We start from the raw sequence: 24,030 nt of genomic DNA on the forward strand, positions 1-24,030 counted from the left end.
TTTTTTTTTGGGAATCGGTTGTTATTTTTGTTGCCTTGATTACAACAATATTTTGATATATTCCAGTATATTCTAAAATAACGGTAGTTATGTCTCCATTTTCTTTTTTCTGCAATGGATATATATTCCGCGTAGTCCAGGGTTGATCCACAGCCCTATAACATTGAACCATTGGTAGATAGACAATTACGCATCCAGAAAAGCCAAAGAAGCAAATAGAACATCATATTAATAATCTAAGCTAATCGCAGATCGTGAAGAATGCGAACGCGCTAGAACAGTTCTGGGATATCATGACATCAATCTACATACACTTATCAACTTCGACCTACCTACTTCTTCTCAGCCTGCCACTTCCGATACTCCTCGTCATTAAACACCTGCCCTACAAAACTCCCATCAACCTTCTTCCCCTGCCCATTACCCCCGGTCTCCCAGCCACCCACCTCCGACTGCATCTGCACAGAAATATCCTTCATAACAGCCTTCGTCTCCTCCTTCTCCCCTGGCAGGGTAACCCGATACTTAATCTCAAGCCAGTGCGCCAAACAAGCAAGATTAAACGTCACAAACGCCAAAGGCACACACTGCGGAATCTGCGGCGCGCACACAAGCACATACTCCGCTGAGAGTTGTACACTTCCCGTCTCGGCCTTGACGAGCTGAATAGTATCAGTTACATTCGTGCGTTTATCCGGCCATATCAGATTGCGCCCGCGCACGAGATACACTATGAATAACTTGACCTTCAGCCCCGTGAGGATCAGTGGGCGGTCGGATTTCAGGTAGATTGGGACCTTTCCGCCCTGGATGAGGACTTGTGGGAGTCGGCAGGTTATATTGGCTGGGCCCGCCGCGGGGGTCTGGATTGTGCGGACGACTTGCTGCCAGGGACTTGACTCGGGGGATAGGGGAAGGTCTGGTCGTGGACGGGATGCAACGGTGAATGTCCTGCCGTCATTGGGCATGGATTCGAAAAAGCCTGCCTCGGGTCCCTTTTTTATTTGGGCGTCGATGATATATTCGACTTTTGCGTCGGTGGAGCCCCAGGTTTCGGAGACGACCATGTCCGTTAATGTCCCTGGCAGGGGATGGGGGGTATCATTCCCCGGGAAGGGGTCGCGGGGCTTCCATTTGTTGAACATGTTCCAATTACTGCGTACATGTTCAGTTGTCGCAGGGAGTTGGAGTTTAAAGGGGAATGTGTGTGTGCCGGGGGGCAGAGTGGTTGGGGACTGGATGAGCACGACGAAGCGCTTGAAGAGGAATCCCTGGCCACGCCAATCGTACCGGAAGTTGCTGAATACGTATTGGCGGTAGATGCGCGAGAATACGCGGCCGTAGATGGAGACGGTGAGTTCTGAGACCGAGAGTGGCTTCGTGAGCGTGAGGGTTGCTGTCGCGGTGATGTCCTGCCCTGGGATCGGGGTGTCAGAGTTATCGATCGTGACGTGCACCTCGTTGGAGGGCGCCATTGCGGTGTGGGGAAAAGCAGATCTGGCGCATCATGAATTCGCGAAGTTGGCGATTTGGCGCATTTAAATGTTGTGATCTTCGTCCACGATCAGCCTCAGGGCCCCTTGACGAAAAAAGCCAAGAGCGAATACGAGCTGCCAAGCACGCGAACTGCTTTCGAAAGCATTCATGCAGCATGGATCGTCGAAAAAGGGAACATCATTGCCAGAATAGCCTGCTAAAGCCGTTTCCTGAAATAGCTCTTAGAAGAAGGACCCTTATCTACTCTGTTTTAGCTATTCGGCCCGGACAAGTGGAGGCCTACCCAGTAAATACCAGTACCAGAACAACCAAGGTATGGTAGGATATGTGAAACGGAAAGACTTGATAAACGCTTCTTTATTGAAGATCCATATTAAAACTTTCAGGTAAGGCATCCACAGCAGTATACGGGCCATCAGCCCGAAGTTGACTGTCTTTAAAAGAATTATGGAGTAGCTAGTCAATGTTTACTGGTGAAGTAGTATTATTGCACCAACATGTTATGTTCCACCTTTCTGGTTACTGTCCACTCCACTATGGTCTAGGTAGCCTGGTGGTAGGATCTTCAAGACTTCCACATCTCTAGGGCTGTCTACTATCAGCCGAAACAAGTTCAACCAGCGGACCAACAACGGCATCATCATATCCCAACGACAACAACGACGAAACAATCTTCAACGGCTGCCCCTTCCCTTCCTCAATAGCATTCCACAGCCGATCCTTCATCCCAAACTCAATCTGATACCCCCGAATCAACTCCTCAAGAGCGGCGGTATGGTCCTGCACCGCAAGTTGCGGATTCTGCACAAGGTTAATCACAATATCCACGCCCGGTTGTAATTCCGGGATATCCACGGAAAGACATGGCACGGAATGCCCGAATTTCGAGACGGATACATCCGCGCTCTCGTCTCCGGGTATCGCGAGGGTCAAGTCCGCTGGGATTGAATTTAGCCCTAGGAATCGGACAGTGCATCGGCGCTGCAGCCTAGAAATTACCAGCTCGCCCTTTCGCTGGTTGAATTTGATCGGAACTTCGTCGTGTTTCTGATCGCGCTGCACCCTGGACGCCTCGTTGAAGTCATCATCGTCTGTCGCTTCAATTAGAGTCGTTTCTCCATCCCGGCCGACCACAACTATAATCTCAAACCCATCAGGGTTCAGACATCCATTTCCCGGATGTTTGTGATCCTCCAAGGTGATTATGGCTCCTTCAGGCACAAGAACGGGATACTGCTCGATGGACCGATAAAAGGTAACCCCTTTCCCACCATCATAAACCGTCCCGGAGAATAAATCCACGAACCGGCCTTGCGAGGGTAACCATGCCCTAACGGAGGCAAGACCAGTGCGTCTCTCGCGCGGCTGGACGATCGGTGCAACAAGCAGGTCACGGCCGAGGAAATATTGGTTCGGGACTTCGTACGCCTCGTTTCTATACGGATAGGACCAGTACATTGGCTGGATTAGGGGTTCGTCGATGGCAGAGCCGACTATGCTCTGCGAGTATAGATAGGGTATCAAGCGGTGTCTGAATCGTAGGAAGTGGGACATGACACGCATGCATTCGTCGCCGTAAAGCCAGGGCTCTTTAGACATCCACCGTGAAGATGTTGAATGTAGACGCATGATTGGCGAGAATACGCCTAGCTGCGTCCACCGCGCGAGCAGCTCGTCGTCGCGAATGCCCCGGATATGCCCGCCGATATCGTGGCTCCACCATCCGTATCCGATATTTGATGCCGTGGCTGTGAATTCGGGTTGGAATGCGAGCGAGGACCAGGTTACGACTGTGTCCCCGGAGAACCCTATCGGGTAGCGATGACTCCCTGGGCCGCCGTACCGCGAGAAGATCAGTGGGAGGCGTCCGTCTCGCGCGCTGTCGAGGTACTGGAAGTGGTTGAGGAGCCATAGAGGATCGAAGTGTGGGATCTTGGAGTATGGGCCCTGCTGCCAGTCGATCCACCAGAAGTCGCAGCCTTGATTCTCGAGTTTGCGGCGGAGAATGCTGAAGTAGGCTTGCATGAATTTTGGGTTTGCTGGATCAAAGAGAATGGGGTTCTTGTTGCTGGTATCGTGGTTTAGGAACTGTGCCATCTCTTCGTATGCGTCTTCATGGGCGTGGATTCCACCGTGTGGATGGTCGTTCAGCGTTAACTGGAGAAACCTCTCGTGGATTTCTTCTCCAAATTTCACTGGGTCAGGGAAAAGGTTCTTATTCCAGGTATACCCTGTCCATCCGGCATGAGGCACGCGCTCGTCAGAGACGTAATGCCAGTCCATGTCAAGCACAGCTACGGATAATGGAATTTTATGGGCTGCGAACTTATCCAACAGTGCCAGGTACTCATCCTGGTGGTAAGCGTAGTACCGGCTCCACCAGTTCCCCAAGACATAGCGCGGGATGGCAGGCTGTTTTCCGGAAACTGCATAAAACGCTTTAATGGCCTCCTTGTAGTCTCGCCCGTAACAGAAGAGGTAGCAGTCGAATCGATCACCGGGGCGTCTGGGAGCTACGAAGCTCGAGTCGTCGTCGAACAGCATGCTCTCCGAGTCATCGATGACTGCATACCCTGCTTTCGAGAGAACCCCTTGTCCCATATCACACCGTCCATCGACGCCATCTAATGTTCTGGCCGTACCTCCGAGATTGAACTCCGTCGGTGTCCCGAATCGCCATGGCGAACCGTACTTGATGCTCTTGCCGTTGAAATGGAAAACAAGACTCTGAGGGCTGAATTTCTCTCTGGTATAGCTCACGAGAAAATGATCGGTTATTATGTGCAGCTCCTCGCCATCGACAACTCGGAATTTGGGCGTTGGGAACTCGCGGTTTATGGCGAATGTCGATGCCCTGTCCTCGAACTGACCGTCTTCTGCCCACTCGAACCGAACCAGGCGTTCGTTGAGAAGAGTGAAGCGATAGTTCGGTCCCTGGACAATGGCCTCGGGGTTCGCCTCTGGGTGAGTCTGGAATACCGGTTCGTCCATTTTCAGGGTGGTGACAGGATGAAGTCATCCGGGCGAGACTTGGAGAGCGTGGAACCCCGCACAGATTACGCAGCGCATCACGACAGACTTGCTTATTGGTTATATGGTTACTGTGATATTACTGGACTGGAGAAGAAAGTTAATCAAGTCCATTGCTAAACACCATCACGCCTTAATACATTCATGCCCGCTGCTTCAGATACGCATCAAAGTTCAGCACGGCCCTGCCCAATGCCAGCGCCCCCTCTGCGCAGTCCTGCTCGGTGCTCCATTCCTTCGCACTATGGCTAATCCCACCCTTGCTTCGCACAAAGATCATGCCGGTTGGGCACTTCAAACTGGTCATGGTCGAGTCATGTCCAGTCCCGGTACGAGAGCCAATGCCCTTGTCACCGCAAGCCTGGCGCATACTGTCAATAGCCTCCGGCCAGAAATCGCCAGGTGGGAGATGGATCAATCGATTCAGGGTATAGTCCAGCCCATGCATCGCAGCAACGCCTTGAATAGACCGCGCGATATCAGCGCTCATGTTCTCCAACCCCTCGGCCTCCTTGTGCATGAGGCAGAAAACCAGCTTTGTCTTCGACTGGATATTGGCGGTTCCACGAGGACCACTCTCAATACTGACTACAGTGGTGTATCCATTCCTGGCGTACGCCAATGTCTCTAGCTGGATAATCAGCTTCGCGGCGCCAGTCAAGGCGTCGCGCCGCCCGTGCATGGGATACGTATTCGCGTGACCGTCCTCGCCCGTGAACACAACTTCATGATAGCTTATCCCGTTCCACCCCTCGACCCAACCAACAGGCTTCCCGGCTTTCTCTAGGTCCGTCGCCTGTTCAACGTGTACTTCGAAATGGGCAGAGAGCGGGAACTCCTCAAATGTATTCGGGCCATTGCCGACGTACCCGATTCTGGCGAGCTCGCCGCCCATCGTGACGCCCACGTTGTCATTCGAGAGGGACGCGTGCGCGTCGTGAACACTCGACTGTCCTGCATAGACACTTGATGATCCAAGGGGAGGGAAGAAGCGCGCGCCCTCTTCGTTCGTCCAGTTTATCAGCACCAGCGGGGCGCGAGTCTTGATTCCTTGCTCCCTGAAACTGCGAATCACCTCGATCCCGGAAAGAACCTATTCGCATATCAGTCTTTGTCCTCCTTTATCCTGCTTTCCAGCTGCAAGCGGATTCGGTTCACATACCCCTAGCGCACCATCAAACCTACCCCCTGTAGCAACAGTGTCGAGATGGCTCCCCATCGCAATAGGCGGTATCGTATCATCCTCGCCAGGGAACTTGGCAAATTGCGTCCCCGTCGCGTTGACGCTGTACTCGGCCCCGAGCTGGAGGACTTGCTTCCTGAACCAGTCGCGGGCGAGCTTGTCGTTCTCGTCGGCGCAGAGACGGGTCACGCCGCCGGGGGAGGGGCCGCTGTATTTGGCGACGTAGTTGAGGCAGAACCTTGGTGTAAATCAGTAGCTGATGATATGAGGGAGCGCAGAGTGAGGGGGGTTGCATACCATAGCCGCTCGCTGTGGACAGTCAGGTCCTGGGCTGCCGGTGATGCATACCGGCGCACTGGGGCGGTTGGTTTGAATTTGAGAGGCACAAAGAGCCGTCGCTGAGCTGCGCGGCCGAACATGGTGTAGTTATTGAGTTGGCAATGAAGATGACAGTGAAGTTGACCCCATGGTCTTGTTGGAGAAAGAGAAAGAAGGAGGGGAAGCCGGAGACAGCGGGGGAGGGCGCATATGCACGATATTAACTGCGGGCAAACACGGAACTGCCAATCTCCCTTTATTGTCAGGCGATCCCTGTCTTACATCTACTTGTATAACCCCGCATTCTAAGACGGGTCTAGTGTTATTTACATCTCCGCACTCCGCCAACAGACCGCACCATCGACGTCTCGTAGTGCCCCGGGATAACCTCATAACTGTGCACAGCTCTAGACCCATGTTTCTCATATAGTCCCCGCCCCGCCGGAGAAGACGAAATGAACGTAATAAGCTGTTCCTGATCCGCACGGTCCAGACCCCATTTCAACAGCCTCCCGCCAAGTCCCTGGCGCCCGAACTTGGGGTCCACCCCCAGCATACTCAGGTCTGTGATGTTAGCATCGTCAAAAAAAGCCTAAATTTATCGAAGGCAAGGAGAACATACAATAATGCGGCTGGTCGCCAATCGCCTTCTTCCGCTCCTGATCCACACCAGAGAAGAAGCTCTCGCACAGCGCACTATCGCTACTCGGCGGCCACTCGATCTTCTCGCCCTCATGCGGGTCCTTCTCTCCCTCGTAGTGCTTCCATATCGCGAACCCCGCAATCACCGGATCCTGGCCTTGACCCTGCTCCTGTCCCGGTCCGGTGGCCACGACCTTGATGAAATCCGTCCCCTTGCTTGACTGCGCCTCCTCGGCGGCGTTCTTGAAAAAGGCGGTTTCGAAGGCCCGCACGTCCTCGGTGTCCGGGGTCATGCGCTGGCTGAGTGCGTTGGTGAATGAGGCAAAGAACACGTCGGTTATTGCCGGGGCGTCCTCCGGGAGGGCGGCGGTGAGTGTGAACTCCATTGTCCGGTGTATTTTTCAGAGAGTACTCTGCACGTCGCTCTTGCGTACTGGATGGAGGCGAGAGGAAAGAAAGGTAACTAACTGGCTGCTGCCTGCACTGTTGACATACGTCATTGGATACCGCGGACAAACATTGTTCCAGTGTATAAGCATTGTTGTGGAAGGAGCGAAGGACCATGGGGATTTCGACCATGGACGAGAACTTTCGTCAAGAACAATCATCAGTCCCGCCTTTACGTCTATTCTCAGTTCTACCATCACCAGCCGTCTGCCGATACCTTATTCTACCAATGTTGTTTATGCGGCGTGCAAGGCGCTAACTTCCCATTATGAAGCTAAGTATGGTATCATTTGCGGTGTTGTTCATGCGGCATGCAAGCCGCTAGCTTCGCATTACGAAGCAATGTATGTTTTCTTCTCTAAAAATCATTACTTCTATGATCTAACCTAAAGGCAGACAAAACGCAAGCATAGAATTCGAACAAGACGGAGTAAAACGGAAGGGGATCCGCAAGAAAACACAGAGATATCTCAATCTCCGGAGTAACGCGCACTGTAAGACATCTTTTTACATACAGAGTACTCCTTTTTGTGTATAATAGCCCAGTCTAACTTACTGATATCTTAGTGAATTATGCCGTGCGCCTAGCCAATAAAGGCATGGATATCTCTGAATACCAAAAGGAAAAGCCAAGGCCGTGGCTAGAACGGCTTGAAGATATTCTCAACGCTATGCAACGGTTATTCGAAAAATCTGATAAGCCCGAATACGTTCTGCCAATTTCAACCCCGAGCACAAGTTCTCCAACCTCTATTTCCGCCGCACCCACCAACAACACCAACACCAACAACAACGGCAACGAGAAACGGCGGCTCTGGGTAGACAATTGAATCCAGGGAAACATGCTGTAGAAACAGCTTTTACATATTACTTTACTGCACGGGGAACCAAGGAATATTATGTACTAAAGCATGGATTATTAGAATAAGTCAAAAATAGGTATTCTTTTCAGATGACTCCCTTGCAAGTCTTACTACGTGACTTGGAGCTAGAATACTTTATTTTATCGTTATACCACTAGGTCAGCGGGGTTCACTCTGTTCCAATACCTAGGCCCCAAACATAAGCATCCATCACCCTGCGGCTAAAAACATCCGAGTCCTCCGGATTGATATTAAAAGGTAACACTAGCCCGTATCCCTCAAGAGCAATAGGGTAACGCAAGCCTTTATCCTTCTGGCAGCAGGTACAGGCAGGTGTACAGTGGCCCTTCCATTCTTCTGTTCCATAACCGAGGATCTTACAACAGCCACATTGTCGCGCACAGCATCCGCCAGTTTCTTTGCAGCGGGACACCAGCCAATCTGCCATGTGCCAATCCTTGCACTGCCGCCGGGATTTCATCGCCCGATAGATAGGTGACTTTTTAATCCGTTTTCTCGCCGTTTCAAATTCGTTGATTGCCACCTGACGCTCCCGCTTGTTTGCCATGAAAATGGCACACAGAGGCTCATACTCTTCGGCCCGAGACTCTTCTGGCGTTTGCATAATATCTTCTATCATATACCAGAAAGACACCCCACGTTGTCGTGAAATCCATATGAGCTCATCATACATGAAGTAGGACCGAAGACCCTCCCACTCGCTGTTGGAGAGTCCGAAGCGTTCGTGTTGGATCTGCCGGAATCTCTGTGCTGCCTCCCGCTTTCCTGCTCGTTCAAGTGCGTTTTCAAGACCTTGACAGATCGGTCTGGATATATTGCGGATCTTTAGCTTGAGAGGCATCTTTGATGGGATATCTCCGAAGACACTTGCGAGTCAGAGTGGTGGGAGGTGGGAGTGTAGAGGGAGTTACCTGGGAAGAAATTTCTATACAAAGTTTTAAGCCGGATACCCACTGCGGCTCACTACCACGTAATTTAATATGGCATGATGCCTTATGACCAGCATGACGTAGCGGGCCTATGAGTTTAAGCGATGTAAATTTCAGCATTTGTTGTGGCCTCTTCTCCTTTTCTAGATGTATTAAGACTAATTTCAGCTAAGATGGGAATCAACCAAACAGCATCTTTGACCACCTTAAAGATCCTGGTAGCAGTTTAGAAGCTAGTCATATCAGCTATTCTGTTTATTTATCTTATTTTTTTTTCTAGACCTTTAATGATGATATATACTTAGTAGTAAGATAATACTTGTGAGATACCCATGCCTGACTGAATGAGATGAAGCAGGGTTTGTATGACCTGCAACCCGGGCAGGATGGCAATAGTAAATGGTACAGGAGTTCGGTAGCTGGAGATGTAATTGATGGTTTTTATTTTCGTCTAAGCTAACCATACTGAATAATATAATAAATAATTGCTATCTCCTATAGCAAACTATCACGCTGAACCCATATAGCCGTCTCTGCCTGGGTCCCCATCCCCCGCTCTCGGATCATGATGATAAATCATCTCTCGTTGTAAATTCGTGTTCGTGTCATATCGTTTACTGTATGTTACAAGAAACTCATCCACTCATGCTTCGTGTAGCCTGCTTCAACGCCGAAGCGCGACGCAGCCGATTCGTAGCATTAATAAGCCATTTAAGGCAGGCGAGACTTGCCCGCCTTCCTGCTGGCCTCGAGGGCACCGGTGAGGCCGTACTGAGAGGGAACCCCGTTGATGCGGTGCGTCGAGTTCAGGTTCTTGACAACAACCATTTGGTAGCAAGTGGCAGAGCCCTGGCGGGAGGCGATGACGGACCAGGCGAGGAAGAGTTCCCAGATCTAGTGACATTAGTTTGGTTACATCATACAAGAAGACGACCGCTTACCCTGTACCATCTAGGGCCGTACTTGGCCTTGATGGCTTCGACATTTCCAACCCAGTTGCGGTACCATCTCCACAAAGTTCCGGAGTAGTGGACACCGACGGTGTCAATACTGCCCAGTGTCAGTGTTGGTTCGTTTTGGAAATAACAGGTACTCACCCCTTGACTTCGAATCCGGCTCCTTCCAAGCACTTGACGTAATACCAGAGAGGGGTTGAAGCGTCGGCACCACGGAAAATGTACTTGTTGAGGTACAGACCCCAGATGAAATCCTCATATTGCCAGGCCTGTCTCAAACCAGAGAGCTGAACGTACATAGCTCCGTCATCGTTAAGCATGTCGTAACATTGACGGAAGAATCCAGTAAGCTTGCGAATACCAACGTGCTCACCCATCTCGAGCTGGGTGATCTTGTCGAACTTGGTGTTGGGGATATCACGGTAGTCCATGCAGAGAATGCGGCTTTGTTCTTCAGAAATACCAGCCTTTAGGAGACCGTCACGAGCCCATGCGGTTTGGTTCTCGGCGATGGTAACTCCGGTAACCTTGGCGCCGTAGTTGACACTGGCAAACTTGGCGAGAGTGCCCCAGCCGCAGCCAATGTCAAGCATGGTCTCGCCTTCCTTGAGTCCAATCTTCTCACAGACGACTGCCATCTTGTTATCCTGCATCTCCTCAAGAGTTTCCTCCTTCTCGACGTCCGAGATGATACCCGAGGTGTAGATCATGCGAGGGCCGAGGAACCAGGCGTAGTGGTCGTTGCCGCTGTCGTAGTTGGGGCGGATCTGCTCCTCATCCTGAGCCTTGGTGTGGAACAGTACATCAACAAAGAAGGTGCCGACGATGAACTTGAACAGCTCCCAGGTGAAAGCGAAGCTTGCCCAGTCGTGGCGGTACTCAAGGACATCGAGGACATCGCCATTGAAGTCAACCGATCCGTCGAGGTACATCTCGGCGAAGGTCTGCAGGGGGACCTTGTTCCGTCCGTGCCATTTTGCCTTGTCCTCCTCACGCTTGAAGGTGATGTAGTGTTCGACAGGTCGGCCGGGAAGCTTGACTTTCTCGTTGGTGCGGGGGCTGTAAGTAGAAGCGTAGGTCCAAAAGGCGACCAACACGGGGAGGACAGAGAGGAGGGCAAAAAAAAGGAAAGTCTTGAATCCACCGCCGAAGAAGTAGGTCAGGAAGGCAGGGACACCGACGAGGGCAGCACCTAGGACGAGATTGGAGAAGCTCTCATTTCCAGGGCCATCAGCTGCCAATGGGGGGTTGTTGATAGCTGCAGCCTGTTAAGAGGTTAGCAATGTTGAAGCCAGATAGCAAAACAAAGGCCACGAGACGGACCTTGGTCAGGGAAATTCCGCAGTCCTCGCCAGTCTCGAATTCAGAGGGCTTCGCAGGCGGAGTCTCGATGAAGGTGATGTCGCCCGCAAGCTCGGCACCCTTAGAATCGGTGCCCATTGTCAATTGATGCTTTTGCGAAAAGCAATTGGATGAGGGAACAGAAAGCTCGAAGGAAGGGAGAGGGGAGTCGAGGGGAATTCGAGATCTGGACACTCGTTGACCGCTGATCGCCGTGCACGTGCCCGCCCTGCCCACTCCGCGGACACCGCGACTCTGCTGGATCTTGCCTCCCTGGAAGGCTGGCAGGCTGGTGAACCGGAACTCGTGTATCTCGATCAATGCATGTGACTTTGTGGACGTATCCAGTTTCCACCACAAATAAACACACATAAGCCGCATGCACGCCCCAGGGACAACACAACAAGCTGAGCAGCTCGGGGCGATGTTTGTCCGAGCCGCCGATGACGCGGTGTCAACAATGAGCCTGAGGCAACAGTCATATATTGGATATTGACCATATTGACCAGCGTTTCCAATTGTCTCTCTTAATGGACATGGAAGGTGGCCCATGTTCTAATCACTGGGTGATGCTCGGGTGTGTTGTGCTAGCTGATTCAGTGAATGAAAACATTTGAAAGTTCACTATATATTTTCCACCAGCCCTGATACAGGTGAACTCCGGCCTCAATATTAAGGGCCAACTCATGTATGTTGGCACATACATGCAATAGAAAGACGACCTTTACGGAAGCAGCCCTAGTTTCGGACAGTCTTTACCATGGTTGAGGTTGGAAAGACTGTTGATCTACTCGAGGACCGAAATTGCAAGACAGAAGATGCGATTGCCTTTAACACATTGCTTCCTCATGAAGGGACGGTGGAGGATATTACTGCGTCGGCTCGCGAACTGCGATATTGTACGCAGTACATCTGGTAGATCGAGATGCGAGTACACGGAGATAGGAGATAGGCCAACTCCGGCCGATGGGGCGAAAATCGCGGTCTCGACCAACTATTGCCGCCCCAATGGATGCCTGGATTATATCGCGCAGCCTTGTGACTGTACTGAATGCAACAGGGCAATCTTGAATTATATCGCGCAGACTTGTGATTCTGTTACATTGGACGGGGCGTTTAAAACGCTGGTATATACATCCCCTTTCCACGCCATCGTCCCAAAGGCAAGACACAACACACTTCACACCGCAAAATTACTGAAGAAATACCAACATGAAGGAAGCATTTGTCAACAGTGACTATACCGTCTCGATCAAGGAGACGACCATACCCGTCCCGGGTCCTGGACAGGTTCTCATTCGCGTGGTGGTCTCAGGCACAAACCCGAAGGACTGGAAAATGGTGGGATTTTTCCCCAAGGACGGGTCCCCATTTAACCACGGCGACGATATGGCGGGGTATATTGAGGCCATGGGCGAAGGCGTTGTCGGGTTCGCAAAGGGCGATAGAGTCGCTGCATTCCATCAGGTTATGAAACTGCATGGTACCTTTGCCGAGTTCGCAATTGCGGAGGATTATACTACTTTTCATATTCCTGATACGACAAGCTTCGAAGGTTAGTTTATTTCTCTAGACGGTAGGGTTTGGCAATAGCTTATCCATCGATAGAGGCGGCAACAATTCCCCTATGTGCCATCACAGCGGCACTGGGACTGTATCAGGACATGAAGCTCCCTCTCCCCTGGAACCCAGCCAAGGAACAACTCCCTCTGCTGATCTACGGCGGAGCTACAGCAGTCGGAGCCTTCGCAATAAAGTTCGCCCAGCTATCCAACATCCACCCCATAATCACAGTAGCGGGGAAAGGCATCCCCTACGTTAAAACCCTCCTCTCCCCAGAAAAGGGTGACGAAGTAATCGACTACCGCGCCGGGCACGAGGCCATCCGCGCCCAAATCAAGGCTGCTGCCCATGGTGCGCCAATACACTATGCGTTCGACGGTGTTTCGGAGCGTGAGTGTTTTGAGAATATCGGCGCTGTGATTACGGGGCCCGGTGCAATGGCTGTTATGTTTCCGCCGGCTGGGGACTTTACACCACCTGAGGGTGTGAGTGTGAGCCAGCCTATTGCCGGATCCGTGCATTTCCCGCCGGGGGTAGGGAATACCTTTGATCATGCGGAGTTTGGGGCTGCCTTCTTTCAGTTTATGGGGAGGGGTTTAAAGCAGGGGTGGTTCCAGGGGCATCCGTTTGAGGTGCGACCTGGAGGGCTGGCAGGGCTTGAAGGTATTTTAAAGGATCTGAGGGAGGGGAAGGCGTCTGCTGTGAAGTATGTCGTGAGAATTGGGGAGACGGAGGGCGTAGAGCAGTAGTTCTATTAAGGTTGTGCAGAGTTAGAAGAACGCAGGCCATGCTAGAGGATGATATATCCATTCTTTATATACAGCCCATAACGCGGGAACATAGCTCCATACAATAACGAAAGCTACAACCACGATGCCATGCGTATAATTGAGGCAGAATGCACTAAGTTTTCGCGCAGGTAAACGAGTCGCTGAGATATTGTTAGATGTACCCAAAGCGGGAGATCGAAGCTTGCAGACAGCTAGTAAATGCTTCTGTTTCCGTTGAAATCTTGACAGGACCAAGTTACATCACAAGTGGATTTTTATGCCACGGAACATGCCGGCAAATTCAAGTCAGAAGCTATTCGGCTGGCACCTCAGCTTGTGCCGCCAGGCGAGCAATATATCTGAACCGTGGTCCCTCCCAGTCTACCAAGCCAGAGTGAGCTGTGACCCTATTGTCCCACACGACAACAGAGCGGGGTCTCCATCTGACCCGGCACTGGATATCCTGACTCAGAGAAATATGCTGATAGAGGAACCCCAGCAGCGCGTCGCTCCCTTCCCTCTTGTACCCGACTATTGAGCGGGCAAACTGCGGTTGGATGTAAAGGGCCTTCTCGCCTGTTGCCAGATGCGTTCGGACCAGAGGGTGCACGAAAATGATTGGGTCCCGCCTCAACCGTCTGCCCACCGTTTTTAAGAGCCTGCTAGCAGGGCCTGCTCATGGGCGGAATGCACGACTTTGAGCCCGGCCAGTCGCTCTCGGAATGCGGGAGAGAGTCGATCATATGCTTTGGCCAGGTTGACGAAGAGAGTGTCTCCTCCGTTCTCTGGGTCTTCGATGGCAAATAGAAATGTGGTTCCCCGGAGGCTGTAATTCATAGCTCACGTCGCTGTGCCACGAAATAGACGTAGTTCTAGCCTCGAGCAATTTACCATGGCCTACGTTTTCGGGCCCGCGGTAGACCATATGGAGTTGCGGAAGCCCGCGAACAGGAATGTAATCTAATATAAATAAAATAGAAGACACTATCATGTCTTTATCTCAGCAGAATCTAAAGATACACATCTCCAAGCTTCTGGCAGACATAACATTTGCATTCGGGTCAAATACAGCATCTGCGAAAAGCGTATTCAAAATAAGAGTGGACCGAAACGACCAAAGTAATTTGGGATGCATGTAGAGGAATCAAAGTCCGGTTGCTTCATCGATACTTCTTAAGGCAACTTCCCGGAGGGCTTTGACAAGGGCGCTCTCTGGTCTCCTGTCCTTGCTTCTTGGTCCATGGTTCCATTTCGGCTTCAGAGGCTCCTAGCACCCACATACCATCGGAAGAAGCTTCTTATTTACCCACGAAACCATGACAGGCACTGGGAAAACAGCATATAGGAAGACGAGGGCTTTGACATTTCGCGACTGAATTCGAAATGGCCGGTTAAGTATTACGCATAGCGCCCGGGCAAGGAAAAAAGCTACCAGGACCTGCAGAGAAAACACGTAAATTGGGCCGAGGAAAAGGCGATCGACGGTCTCGGGGACTGAAGTGAGGTTTGATATGAGAATATGGATATTGAGGGCTACAATGGCCCCCAAAAGGGCTGAAATGGCTTCTGGTTGTGTTATCATTGCGAAAGAAAAAAAGAAAGTGGCTTGGAAGCGTCAGAATGCAATTATATGGGAGTATTTAACATGATAACACTTGAACAGAACAATACCCACTTTAATAAAATCAATCGGGTGTTGACTACCTTTGTCAAGTAGGCGGCCAACCCAATGAGATCCTCGCAGATAGTAATCATGAGCGCTAGGCGAGGCTATTGCTTCGGCAATCGATCGGATTGAATGATAAGAAATCCATGAATTGAAAGTTACTAAGACAACCCGAGTCCCATACAACTACCTAAACAGTAGATTCTCACGAATCTGCAGAGACCATATGATTGGTTCATTGGAGGAGTAAGAGGAGAGAGGTGCGGAAACGCCAACATAATCCGAGTACTTCTGTCAAGAAGGACAGCATGGTTGCAGTCACGATAGTCTACTTGCCAAGTTCGAGTTCTCGTGCATGTGGAACTTACACACATGGACACCTAGCGCTTGAGCTGGTGGATCTATAATATAATGCAATAGTACGCAGGTTATCAGACGCTAAAGCCATGTTTGCAACTATATTAACGTTTTGGCAAAGAGGCGGCTCTGGAGAAGTATAATATAGTGACTGGCAGGCCTTGAAGGTACAACTGTTTGCTTATAATAGCAAGCCTGACTGCTCTGGCCCACTTATTGAAAGCAGTAATTAGGTGGCAATGGCTTCAGGTTTCAGCCAGTATATTTCGGCAGTAACTAGGCTGAGATCTCGAGCGCCCGAGGTTCATTATAAGTACGTAAAGTACTGATAATCAAGGTGTACATACAATATCCCCAGATAGCTATAACTATTCTTCTGTCTGGTTCGCCAGTGCATAATCGCCTGCACAACTTCCCCCTCGATACAATCTACCTTATCTCGCACCACTCCCTCAACAGCATCCTTGACAGGCACATCCCCCGACAACAAGTCAAACCAGCCACTGACATCCTCCCGCCCAAGCATCTCGACTGCGACCGCGGCGGTGTCTTCAATCGAAACATCCCCCAATGCTCTCGTCTTCCCCAAAGTAACCTTGCCGGTCCCACGACCCGTGGTCAACCAGGTTGGTCGCAGGCTGATCGCCTGAAATGGCGGGCCACCACGGACTCGGCGTGAATTCGCCATTGCAACCAGGTATCGATCTGCCTGGAGTCTGGCGTCACCGATCTCGGGGTACGAATTTCGCTCGGAGGTGTAGTCTTGGATATCCCGCGCGTCCCACCGCGTACCGGGAGGCCCCTAGCAACCACTTGCAGCGCGAGGCCGGGAAAGAGATCATGAGGAATTCCCGAACGGGGTCGAGGGTTGCGGCGGGCCTTGATGGTGCATTTGGCGGCGTCTCTGTCGATGGAGTAGACGTTGGAGAAAGACCCTGTCCATGGTCAGGTATGAAAAAATGTGCCTGCAAAATGGAGGAGAGTTGTAGTTACCTGCTGCGAAAACGGCGCAGGTCGCACTCGTCCGGTTAAAGAGGGTGTCGGTATCCTGAGCGGTTCTCAAGTCTTGGAGGTCGGAGTACAGCACATGGATATCCCACTGGCTGACTGTCGCCGAGCTCGAGAATGCTGGCTGCCTGTCGGGGGCTGCGGATGATGCTCGTTACGGTCCAGGAGCGCGCCAGCATCATTCTGGTCATGGCGCGGGCAATACGCCCGTTTCCGCCAAGATTAAGGCGTGCATGGCGACAATTGATCATAGTATTATTGTTGGAGGCCCTGGATATATATTGTTAGATCAACCCCACCACCTGGTGTCATCGATGGTTCCCTGCTGACGGCCCTAAATGCTGACACTTACAGCTGCCCCACCCCAATTTCTGAACGAAAATTGAATCATTTGAAGTATGGTACTGGTATGGGCGGAGATATGCGCCTCAAGGAGAAAAACCTTTGTAGGAAATGAACGGATGGATACGCTTGAATCATACGTGGAATCAAAGCCAAGGCATGACATGATGGCACTGGGGCGAACGAATAAAGCCCCTTGTCATGCAAGGGAGGCCTTCAATCCATTTCTCGACATCTATGCTTTAACCCTTGTTCCATCTTCCAGATACAGTTGGCATGCGCAAATTTATACGAGAACCACTTGTAAGCTGAACCCACAATTTATCGACATACCAGTCGACGATAAAAACCACTAGCGGTATTAGGCCGTCTTTCTATTTGCATTATATGCCAACACAATTGCGCGGTGCTAGTCATTAAGGGGCCTTACATATATATACATATATATACATATATATATATTTTGCGCATGATGGCTATTTAAATAGTTAGAGTAGGTCTGTGTATTGGATCTCAGCAATGTGGCCAGATCACCGGGCAATTCTGTCATGTAAGTAACCTGTAGTGAGTATGATCTGCGTCCGTAAAGAGCACACATATTCGCATCCCTTACTTGGTCTTGCATTTGAATCAATAAATTGCCTCGGGGGTTCTGGTTAGCTCATGATTTATAGACATCTTGTCCGGTTACTGGAATTAACCTGGATAGCGTTGAAGGAGGGAATATATTTCCAGGATTATAGTCGCATACATAGGGATTCACATTTACAAGCAAAAGAACCGTTCTCCTAGGAAGACCCGCAAGAGTTATATGATATCACGCGAAGGGCTCAGTATTTGCAATGCAGTGTCTAGGCAAGGGGTATGTGGGAGTCGAGAACAAATCATCACCGCAATAACTAAGCAAAGTCCGAGCCATTCAAGCAAAGTCCTTACATGTTGCGATTGTCTTCTTAAACGGTAACCAGTGACGAAAGATAACTCTTTGTCCGACCAGAAGTTGACGCGGTTGGATATCATGATCTTTGCCAAACTAGGGATTGCCATAGGACTCTGTGCCTTATCAGCGCGTTGCTTCGAGTTTAACCTGCCTGAAAATTGTACGCACGGCGCACATAGCCGAGGCTGCTGGGGTAATGGGTTCAACATTCTCAGTGATTATCATGACCTTTCAAACATCCCTACAGGAAAGCTCGTCGAGGTAAGGTCCATTTGTATTTACATTTATATCTTCTCTGATTCCACTTGGTTTGTTTTAGTACAACCTTACCGTATCCGAGGGCACGATTTCCCCAGATGGCTATGAGCGCCCAGGAATAATGGTCAACGGTTTGTTTGCCAGAGCTAGGAAAAAGATTGTTCTTTACAGGTCTGACGGTGAGTTGTAGGGCAATACCCGGGGCCTACCATAGAGGCACATTGGGGCGATACTCTCCGTACGTTAACCATTCAAAATAACCTCCTACATCCCAGTCGTATCTCTCACAATCTCACAATGCGTGGTATGCTCAGGCATCACTGTCTACAACAATCTGACGACATATAATGGGACTTCCATTCACTGGCATGGAATACGGCAATGGCGAACAAACTGGCAAGATGGTGCGCCAGGCGTTACCCAGTGTCCGATAAAGGTAAGATAGCAATAGATATTTATGCAAAAGAACTTGCCACTGACTATCTATTCACTTGATATTGCAGCCAGGGGATGAACAAGTGTATGAGTTTAGAGTTCCACAGTATGGAAGTACATACTATCATGCCCATGACGGCATACAGAGTAATTCCTGCCTTTTGGGATAAGTGATTCTCCATATACATGCTGACCAGCACCAGTTGCCGACGGCTTATATGGTATATTCTCGAACACTTTTCTAACGCTACTGGCCTGGAATATTAATTGTCGCAGGTGGTCTTGTCATTCATGGCCCATCAAGTATGGACTACGATGTCAATCTTGGTCCATGGTTGATAGGTGATCACTACCATACAAATGTTTCTGGCCTGGACTGGATTCCGTTGTATATCGAAAATGATATGTTGGCGCCTTATGGGCTTATCAACGGGAAGGGAGTTTCCAACTGTAGCGATACATCGACCGATCCCAAGTGCACCGGGGAAGGCCAGTATTTCGAAGCAATATTCCGCAAGGGCACAAAGTATAAGGTTGGGGTTGTAGGTTCGATGACTCTCCTACCTCGATATTTTTGGGTTGACGGGCACACTATGACCGTCATTCAAATAGATATGGTCCCAGTTGTGCCATATGTCACCGACGTATTATCTCTTGGAACAGGTGAGTGTACAAAGAGCTCCCTGTATCCTATGTTACTGACTTGAGATCTAGGCCAACGATACGAAATAATCATCGAGGCGAATGCAGATTTCGAGAATGGCACAGATTTCTGGATCCATGCAACTCCTTGTAATCCACGAGCGCCTCGAGCCCACAGCAGGGTGGGGATCATTCGCTATGATAAAGGTAGTAAAAACGTTCCTAGGTGGTCCCGGCCAGATAATTCATATGACTATCAGTTATGCCGCGATCCGGACTACCGGGGTATCACGCCAGTGGTCAAGAGAACCGTTGGACGGAGCGCAAATGGGATGAATCCAGCAGACTACCTAAGACCCGGAATACTTCCTTACCCAGATCCAGCTGCGGGTAACAAGTCGCACTTCTTTCAGTGGGTCTTGAAGGATGTCCCTCAACATGTCGACTGGGCAAACCCTAGCTTGAAGACAGTTTTTACGGATGCCGATACGCCATTACCACCAGAAGCGGCCTCTTTTTCCTTGGATTTCGAAACAGACGAATGGGTGTACTTCCTTGTCGTCAATAACTTTACCCATGAATTGCCTGACTCTACGTCTCGTCATCCAATGCATTTGCATGGCCATGATATGGCTGTTTTAGCCCAGGGTCCAGCCCCTCTCCCTGATGACTTTGTGTTTAACCTGGAGAACCCTGCAAGGAGAGACACCGTGATGGTTGAAATGGGAGGTGGCTGGATGTGGATCGCATTTCAAATAAACAATCCTGGTGCCTGGTTGTTTCACTGCCATATCGCCAGTCATGCACTCTCAGGCATGTCCATGCAGTTCATTGAGCAACCTCGGAAGATCCGACAGCTTATGGAAGAAGCTGGTGCTGACAAGGAACTCTCGAATCGATGTGATACATGGTCTGAGTGGGCTCGCAAAATGAACTTTTCACAAGATGTGAGCTCAGGGGTTTAGCCAACCAGTGACTTTCTGTTTACCTCCCGTGTACTGTATCCTGCTAGGTGGCAGATTGATAAACATATTATGTCTAGTGCATCTAGTGCCAGAGAACACAGATGCTGACAGCCAATAAATTCACTCTAGCGGGTCGGGTTGGGACATGGTCAGTAGGGGTTTATTAGGGGTTTATTCTATGGTACAGGCTGCGAATATACAGTAGTGAAGTAAATACATGCGTCCACCCGGCAGTGGAAGGTTACGCCGCCTCCATCATACGAAGGCTCTCCTCGTAGTCACTCGTGCCATTGTTTGGATCGACATCAGCCGGGTCACAATCAGCCACCTCAGATCGGGGACCTTCGACCCTCTGGAACTCGCTCTTATCACTGGCACGCATCATATTCTCAGCCGCCTCGGGCAACCAGCCATTGATAAAATCCCCATGGAAGCTGTACGAGTTCCCGCTGGAAAGCTGCAGCGGTGCCTCGCCGTCCCAGCCGTCGGGCAGGGCTTCAGACGTATCGAAGCGCACGGAGAACCGGAGCTGAGGGATGCGCTTCATTCCATCGGGGCATCGGTTGGAGTTCGCCAGCCACGCCCGGCTCGAGTACCCACTGGCCAGCGTGTCCGGGTTCACGCAGTCAGGGAATCGAAGCTGCGTCTGCAGACGACCCAGCTCGCATCCTGCATCAGGCCAGCCGTTGCTGTCGGGGGTTGTCTCGGGGCCGTACTCGCACCACCAGCTCATGGTCCAGAGCTCGTCTATCTCTTCTGCTGTCGACGCGCTGGCGTTGCCGGCGACCGCTTTGAAGTCAGTGGGGAAGGGGATCTCGGCAGTGTTGATCTCGTTGTAGTATGCTTTGAAGTACCGGGCCTCGATTGGGACGAGGTCGTCGCCGGTTTTAGCGTACAGAGTCGGGTGCCCTGTTCACTGCATGAGTATATTTCATCTTAGGATGGGGTGACACGTACAGTAAACGGACAGGTCGTTCGGGTTGTCGTTGGTAGCGCAGCCGGACATGAGCTCTTCAGTGGTGGACGTGGTCAGATTGACCGCGTCATTGCCGAAGAAGCTGTGCATGTGGCTAGTGTACTTCCCGGGCTGGACAATGGAGTCGATGTTCTTGCGCATGATGTACCCCGAGTTGACCAGGGTATACGCCTGCACCGTACCCGCGGTGGCCAGGAGGAGGGTTGTGGCGAGCATTGTGGAGGGAAGGACTGTAGTTGGTAACAACTGACGAAAAGGAATGAGCGCTGGTCAAGGAATGGCTGAAGAAGATGAACGTGTGGGTGAAAAATGTCTGGCGGCAACGGCACTTATAACGCGAATCCATGTTTGATATTGATTAAGGAGGCCCCACTGCGGGAGGTTGCGCAGAGTGTCAGGGTCGCAGCCAAGCAACCGGCGCCCCCAACACAGCGATGTGGACCGTGGACCCTTCGGATAGGGCACTTGAGATGCAGTATCAATGTGTTACGAATCCGAATGAATATCATTGTCATTATATACTTATAAGGGTAGACTGCAAATCTAGTCTGCTGCTGATATGGGTCGGCAAAAGTTATATTCATGTATACTTATTACGTATACCTCAAGGATACTCTGATATTCACTCGTCCTGACGAGTGCATTGACCGGACCGTCACAATAAAGTTCAGATAGACCCAGAGCTCCACGGCCTGCTCGATTCACTGCCACATTCATCATAATTCCTTCGGCTCTTCCTTGCGCCGGCGACTGTTTGTGAACGTGACCAGTGCGGCGGCATCTGACCCTCTCGACATACTTACGCCAGCGATGTATCGGGGATCTGCTGGAGTTTGGCCGACGGTATCCCCGGTCGATGCAGTCTTGCAATCGAGCCAAGCCCGATCTATGAGGCCATGGCCAAGGAGGTGGCTCATTTTGTGAATACAGCACCCTCTTTCCTGTGTATATCTTCCTGTTTCCTTCCCCACGATGAGGGGCCCTTCCTTTACCAACTCGTGGCCAGCACAGGCTGTCTCTTCTACTTCTAATTTCTGTTCCCTTAAGTGTGAAAAATCCAGGATGTCGGTGAACGAAGACACTGAGGCCTTCAAGCCAAACTTTCGTTTGTGGTGTATTTTCGGGGTCATCGGACTGCTCAACTTTGCCGCGGCCCTTGATGCTACTTCGCTGTCGGTTGCTCTTCCGGTATAGTTTCCATCTTAACTCTTTATATGACAGCACTAACTCTGGTGTAGACGATTGCAAATGCCCTTAATGGAACCGCCATCGAAGCCTTCTGGGCTGGTACCTCCTTCCTCGTCGCCTCCACCGTATTCCAACCGACGTTCACCATGATATCCGACATCTTCGGGAGAAAATGGACCCTCTTTGGCGCTGTTGTTGCTTTCACCGTCGGCTCTATTGTTGCAGCGGTATGCAAGAGTATGCCGGTAATGTTGGTGGGCCGCTGCATCCAGGGTGTCGGCGGCGGCGGTATCATTGCCCTAACAGAGGTCCTCATCGCAGACCTTATACCACTTCGACAACGCGGGAAGTGGATGAGTATACGGTCACTTACCTGGTCATTGGGGACAGTCATCGGACCTATTATTGGCGGCGCTTTGGCCGAAAGCGCATGGCGCTGGATCTTCTGGCTTAACCTGCCTTTCTGTGGCCTGGGGCTTATCTTTATTCCCATTTTCATGAACCTGCGCCAGGAGTTCCACCCTCTGAAGGACAGACTCAAGACGGTTGACTTTGGAGGCGCCGTAATATTCACAGGGTCACTGAAGTCGTTCCTCGTCCCTCTTAGCTGGGGAGGTATTATGTACGCGTGGAGCTCATGGCGAACGCTTGTCCCCTTGATAGTCGGCGTCGCCGGTCTTGCTGCCTTTGTTGTTTACGAGATCACAGTCCCATCACGGCCTCTGATCCCCATGAAGATATTCCAGCACGGTACTGTGGTATTTAACTACCTGGCCTGCCTGCTCCACGGCATCATCCTTTGGTGCATGCTCTACTACCTCCCCCTCTACTACGAAAGCGCCCTGGGATACAAGGCCGTTATCGCCGGCGCAGCAATCCTCCCGTTGACATTAACCATCGCGCCCCTATCAGCAGTAACAAGCATCCTGATTTCCGTCACCGGAAAGTACAGGTGGGCGTTATGGTCCGGCTGGTCCCTGTCCACGTTAGGGCTTGGCCTCCTTTACCTCCTCGACTCCCAAACCACCGTCCCCCAATGGATTTTCATCACCGTTGTCCCAGGTCTCGGTCTCGGCGTCCTGTTCTCATCCATGATGCTCGCCGTGCAGGCATCCGCCGACCCCGAATTTATCTCCATCACGGCTGCAATGGCTGCGTTCTTCCGGACTCTCGGCCAGACTGTCGGCGTTGCAATCGGCGGAGTCGTCTTCCAGAACCGCATCCACAAGGAATTCCTGGACCGGCCGCTGCTCGCAGGCATGGCTGATTCGTGGACGCAGGATGCTGCTAGTCTGGTGCAGTATATCCAGAGTCTCCCACAGAATGCAATGCGCGGGGAAATGGAAAGTGCGTATGCGGATGCGCTTGGTATTGTTTGGCTTGTGCTTTGTGGTGCGGCGGGACTGGGTTTGGTTTCTTGCTTTTTTGTCAAGGGGTCTTCGATGGATCAGGAGTTTCAGCCTGCTCAAGGTATGAAGGATGCCGAAAAGGAGAAGGGGACGGAGATGAGTGAGACGCTGAGTGTGTAAGTTCTGGGTTTGTTCAGATAAAAAAAAAAAAAGGCAATAACTCAATAAGTTTCAAACATGAAATAAATGCACACTCTTAACTCATTACCACCGCATAGGTTGAATAATATACTTCCATACTCTGGTCAGAGGATAATCAAACAACCAGGCAAATGGAACCTCAC

General features: G+C 50.9%; 12 protein-coding genes across 12 annotated transcripts; 3 read left to right on the forward strand and 9 right to left on the reverse strand.

The window, feature by feature from the left end:
• Positions 1–256: 256 nt before the first annotated feature.
• ASPSYDRAFT_40121 (uncharacterized protein) lies at positions 257–1,113 on the reverse strand. The gene has a single exon (XM_040846019.1). It carries the CDS (start codon positions 1,065–1,067, stop codon positions 333–335), a length of 735 nt encoding a protein of 244 aa, XP_040709114.1. The 5' UTR covers positions 1,068–1,113; the 3' UTR covers positions 257–332.
• Positions 1,114–2,079: 966 nt separating this feature from the next.
• On the reverse strand, positions 2,080–6,129 carry ASPSYDRAFT_141971 (uncharacterized protein; the record flags this gene model as incomplete). Its single annotated transcript, XM_040841202.1, has 4 exons — positions 2,080–4,467; positions 4,709–5,620; positions 5,690–5,948; positions 6,008–6,129. The coding sequence occupies 4 exons, from the start codon at positions 6,127–6,129 to the stop codon at positions 2,080–2,082; spliced, it is 3,681 nt and encodes a 1,226-aa protein (XP_040709115.1).
• Positions 6,130–6,350: 221 nt separating this feature from the next.
• On the reverse strand, positions 6,351–7,056 carry ASPSYDRAFT_141588 (GNAT family N-acetyltransferase; the record flags this gene model as incomplete). Its single annotated transcript, XM_040841162.1, has 2 exons — positions 6,351–6,592; positions 6,651–7,056. The coding sequence occupies 2 exons, from the start codon at positions 7,054–7,056 to the stop codon at positions 6,351–6,353; spliced, it is 648 nt and encodes a 215-aa protein (XP_040709116.1).
• Positions 7,057–7,563: 507 nt separating this feature from the next.
• Positions 7,564–8,055, reverse strand: ASPSYDRAFT_380295 (uncharacterized protein). Its single transcript, XM_040845622.1, has 2 exons — positions 7,680–8,055; positions 7,564–7,611 (listed from the first exon to the last, which is right to left on the reverse strand). Exon 1 carries the CDS (start codon positions 7,959–7,961, stop codon positions 7,689–7,691), a length of 273 nt encoding a protein of 90 aa, XP_040709117.1. The 5' UTR covers positions 7,962–8,055; the 3' UTR covers positions 7,564–7,611; positions 7,680–7,688.
• Positions 8,056–8,149: 94 nt separating this feature from the next.
• On the reverse strand, positions 8,150–8,842 carry ASPSYDRAFT_85286 (uncharacterized protein; the record flags this gene model as incomplete). The annotated part of the gene is made up of 1 exon (XM_040851503.1): positions 8,150–8,842. One exon carries the CDS (start codon positions 8,840–8,842, stop codon positions 8,150–8,152), a length of 693 nt encoding a protein of 230 aa, XP_040709118.1.
• A 799-nt stretch (positions 8,843–9,641) lies between these two features.
• Positions 9,642–11,326, reverse strand: ASPSYDRAFT_140462 (uncharacterized protein; the record flags this gene model as incomplete). Its single annotated transcript, XM_040841053.1, has 4 exons — positions 9,642–9,824; positions 9,872–9,980; positions 10,028–11,151; positions 11,210–11,326. 4 exons carry the CDS (start codon positions 11,324–11,326, stop codon positions 9,642–9,644), a joined length of 1,533 nt encoding a protein of 510 aa, XP_040709119.1.
• Positions 11,327–12,439: 1,113 nt separating this feature from the next.
• On the forward strand, positions 12,440–13,539 carry ASPSYDRAFT_85288 (zinc-binding alcohol dehydrogenase family protein; the record flags this gene model as incomplete). The annotated part of the gene is made up of 2 exons (XM_040851504.1): positions 12,440–12,782; positions 12,836–13,539. The coding sequence occupies 2 exons, from the start codon at positions 12,440–12,442 to the stop codon at positions 13,537–13,539; spliced, it is 1,047 nt and encodes a 348-aa protein (XP_040709120.1).
• A 1,288-nt stretch (positions 13,540–14,827) lies between these two features.
• Positions 14,828–15,142, reverse strand: ASPSYDRAFT_140826 (uncharacterized protein; the record flags this gene model as incomplete). The annotated part of the gene is made up of 1 exon (XM_040841082.1): positions 14,828–15,142. One exon carries the CDS (start codon positions 15,140–15,142, stop codon positions 14,828–14,830), a length of 315 nt encoding a protein of 104 aa, XP_040709121.1.
• Positions 15,143–15,859: 717 nt separating this feature from the next.
• ASPSYDRAFT_27259 (uncharacterized protein) lies at positions 15,860–16,782 on the reverse strand (the record flags this gene model as incomplete). The annotated part of the gene is made up of 5 exons (XM_040844378.1): positions 15,860–15,908; positions 15,931–16,331; positions 16,376–16,518; positions 16,577–16,648; positions 16,692–16,782. The coding sequence occupies 5 exons, from the start codon at positions 16,780–16,782 to the stop codon at positions 15,860–15,862; spliced, it is 756 nt and encodes a 251-aa protein (XP_040709122.1).
• Positions 16,783–17,452: 670 nt separating this feature from the next.
• tpcJ (oxidoreductase tpcJ) lies at positions 17,453–20,499 on the forward strand (the record flags this gene model as incomplete). The annotated part of the gene is made up of 9 exons (XM_040850291.1): positions 17,453–17,483; positions 17,902–18,134; positions 18,193–18,262; positions 18,322–18,369; positions 18,446–18,567; positions 18,635–18,713; positions 18,770–18,787; positions 18,843–19,229; positions 19,281–20,499. 9 exons carry the CDS (start codon positions 17,453–17,455, stop codon positions 20,171–20,173), a joined length of 1,881 nt encoding a protein of 626 aa, XP_040709123.1. The 3' UTR covers positions 20,174–20,499.
• On the reverse strand, positions 20,415–21,365 carry ASPSYDRAFT_27261 (DUF1996 domain-containing protein; the record flags this gene model as incomplete). Its single annotated transcript, XM_040844379.1, has 2 exons — positions 20,415–21,082; positions 21,131–21,365. The coding sequence occupies 2 exons, from the start codon at positions 21,363–21,365 to the stop codon at positions 20,415–20,417; spliced, it is 903 nt and encodes a 300-aa protein (XP_040709124.1).
• Positions 21,366–22,211: 846 nt separating this feature from the next.
• Positions 22,212–23,866, forward strand: ASPSYDRAFT_194426 (uncharacterized protein; the record flags this gene model as incomplete). Its single annotated transcript, XM_040843693.1, has 2 exons — positions 22,212–22,337; positions 22,388–23,866. The coding sequence occupies 2 exons, from the start codon at positions 22,212–22,214 to the stop codon at positions 23,864–23,866; spliced, it is 1,605 nt and encodes a 534-aa protein (XP_040709125.1).
• Positions 23,867–24,030: the final 164 nt, after the last annotated feature.

This window comes from Aspergillus sydowii (genome assembly GCF_001890705.1).
Source record: "Aspergillus sydowii CBS 593.65 unplaced genomic scaffold ASPSYscaffold_1, whole genome shotgun sequence".
NCBI classification, from domain to species: domain Eukaryota; kingdom Fungi; phylum Ascomycota; class Eurotiomycetes; order Eurotiales; family Aspergillaceae; genus Aspergillus; species Aspergillus sydowii.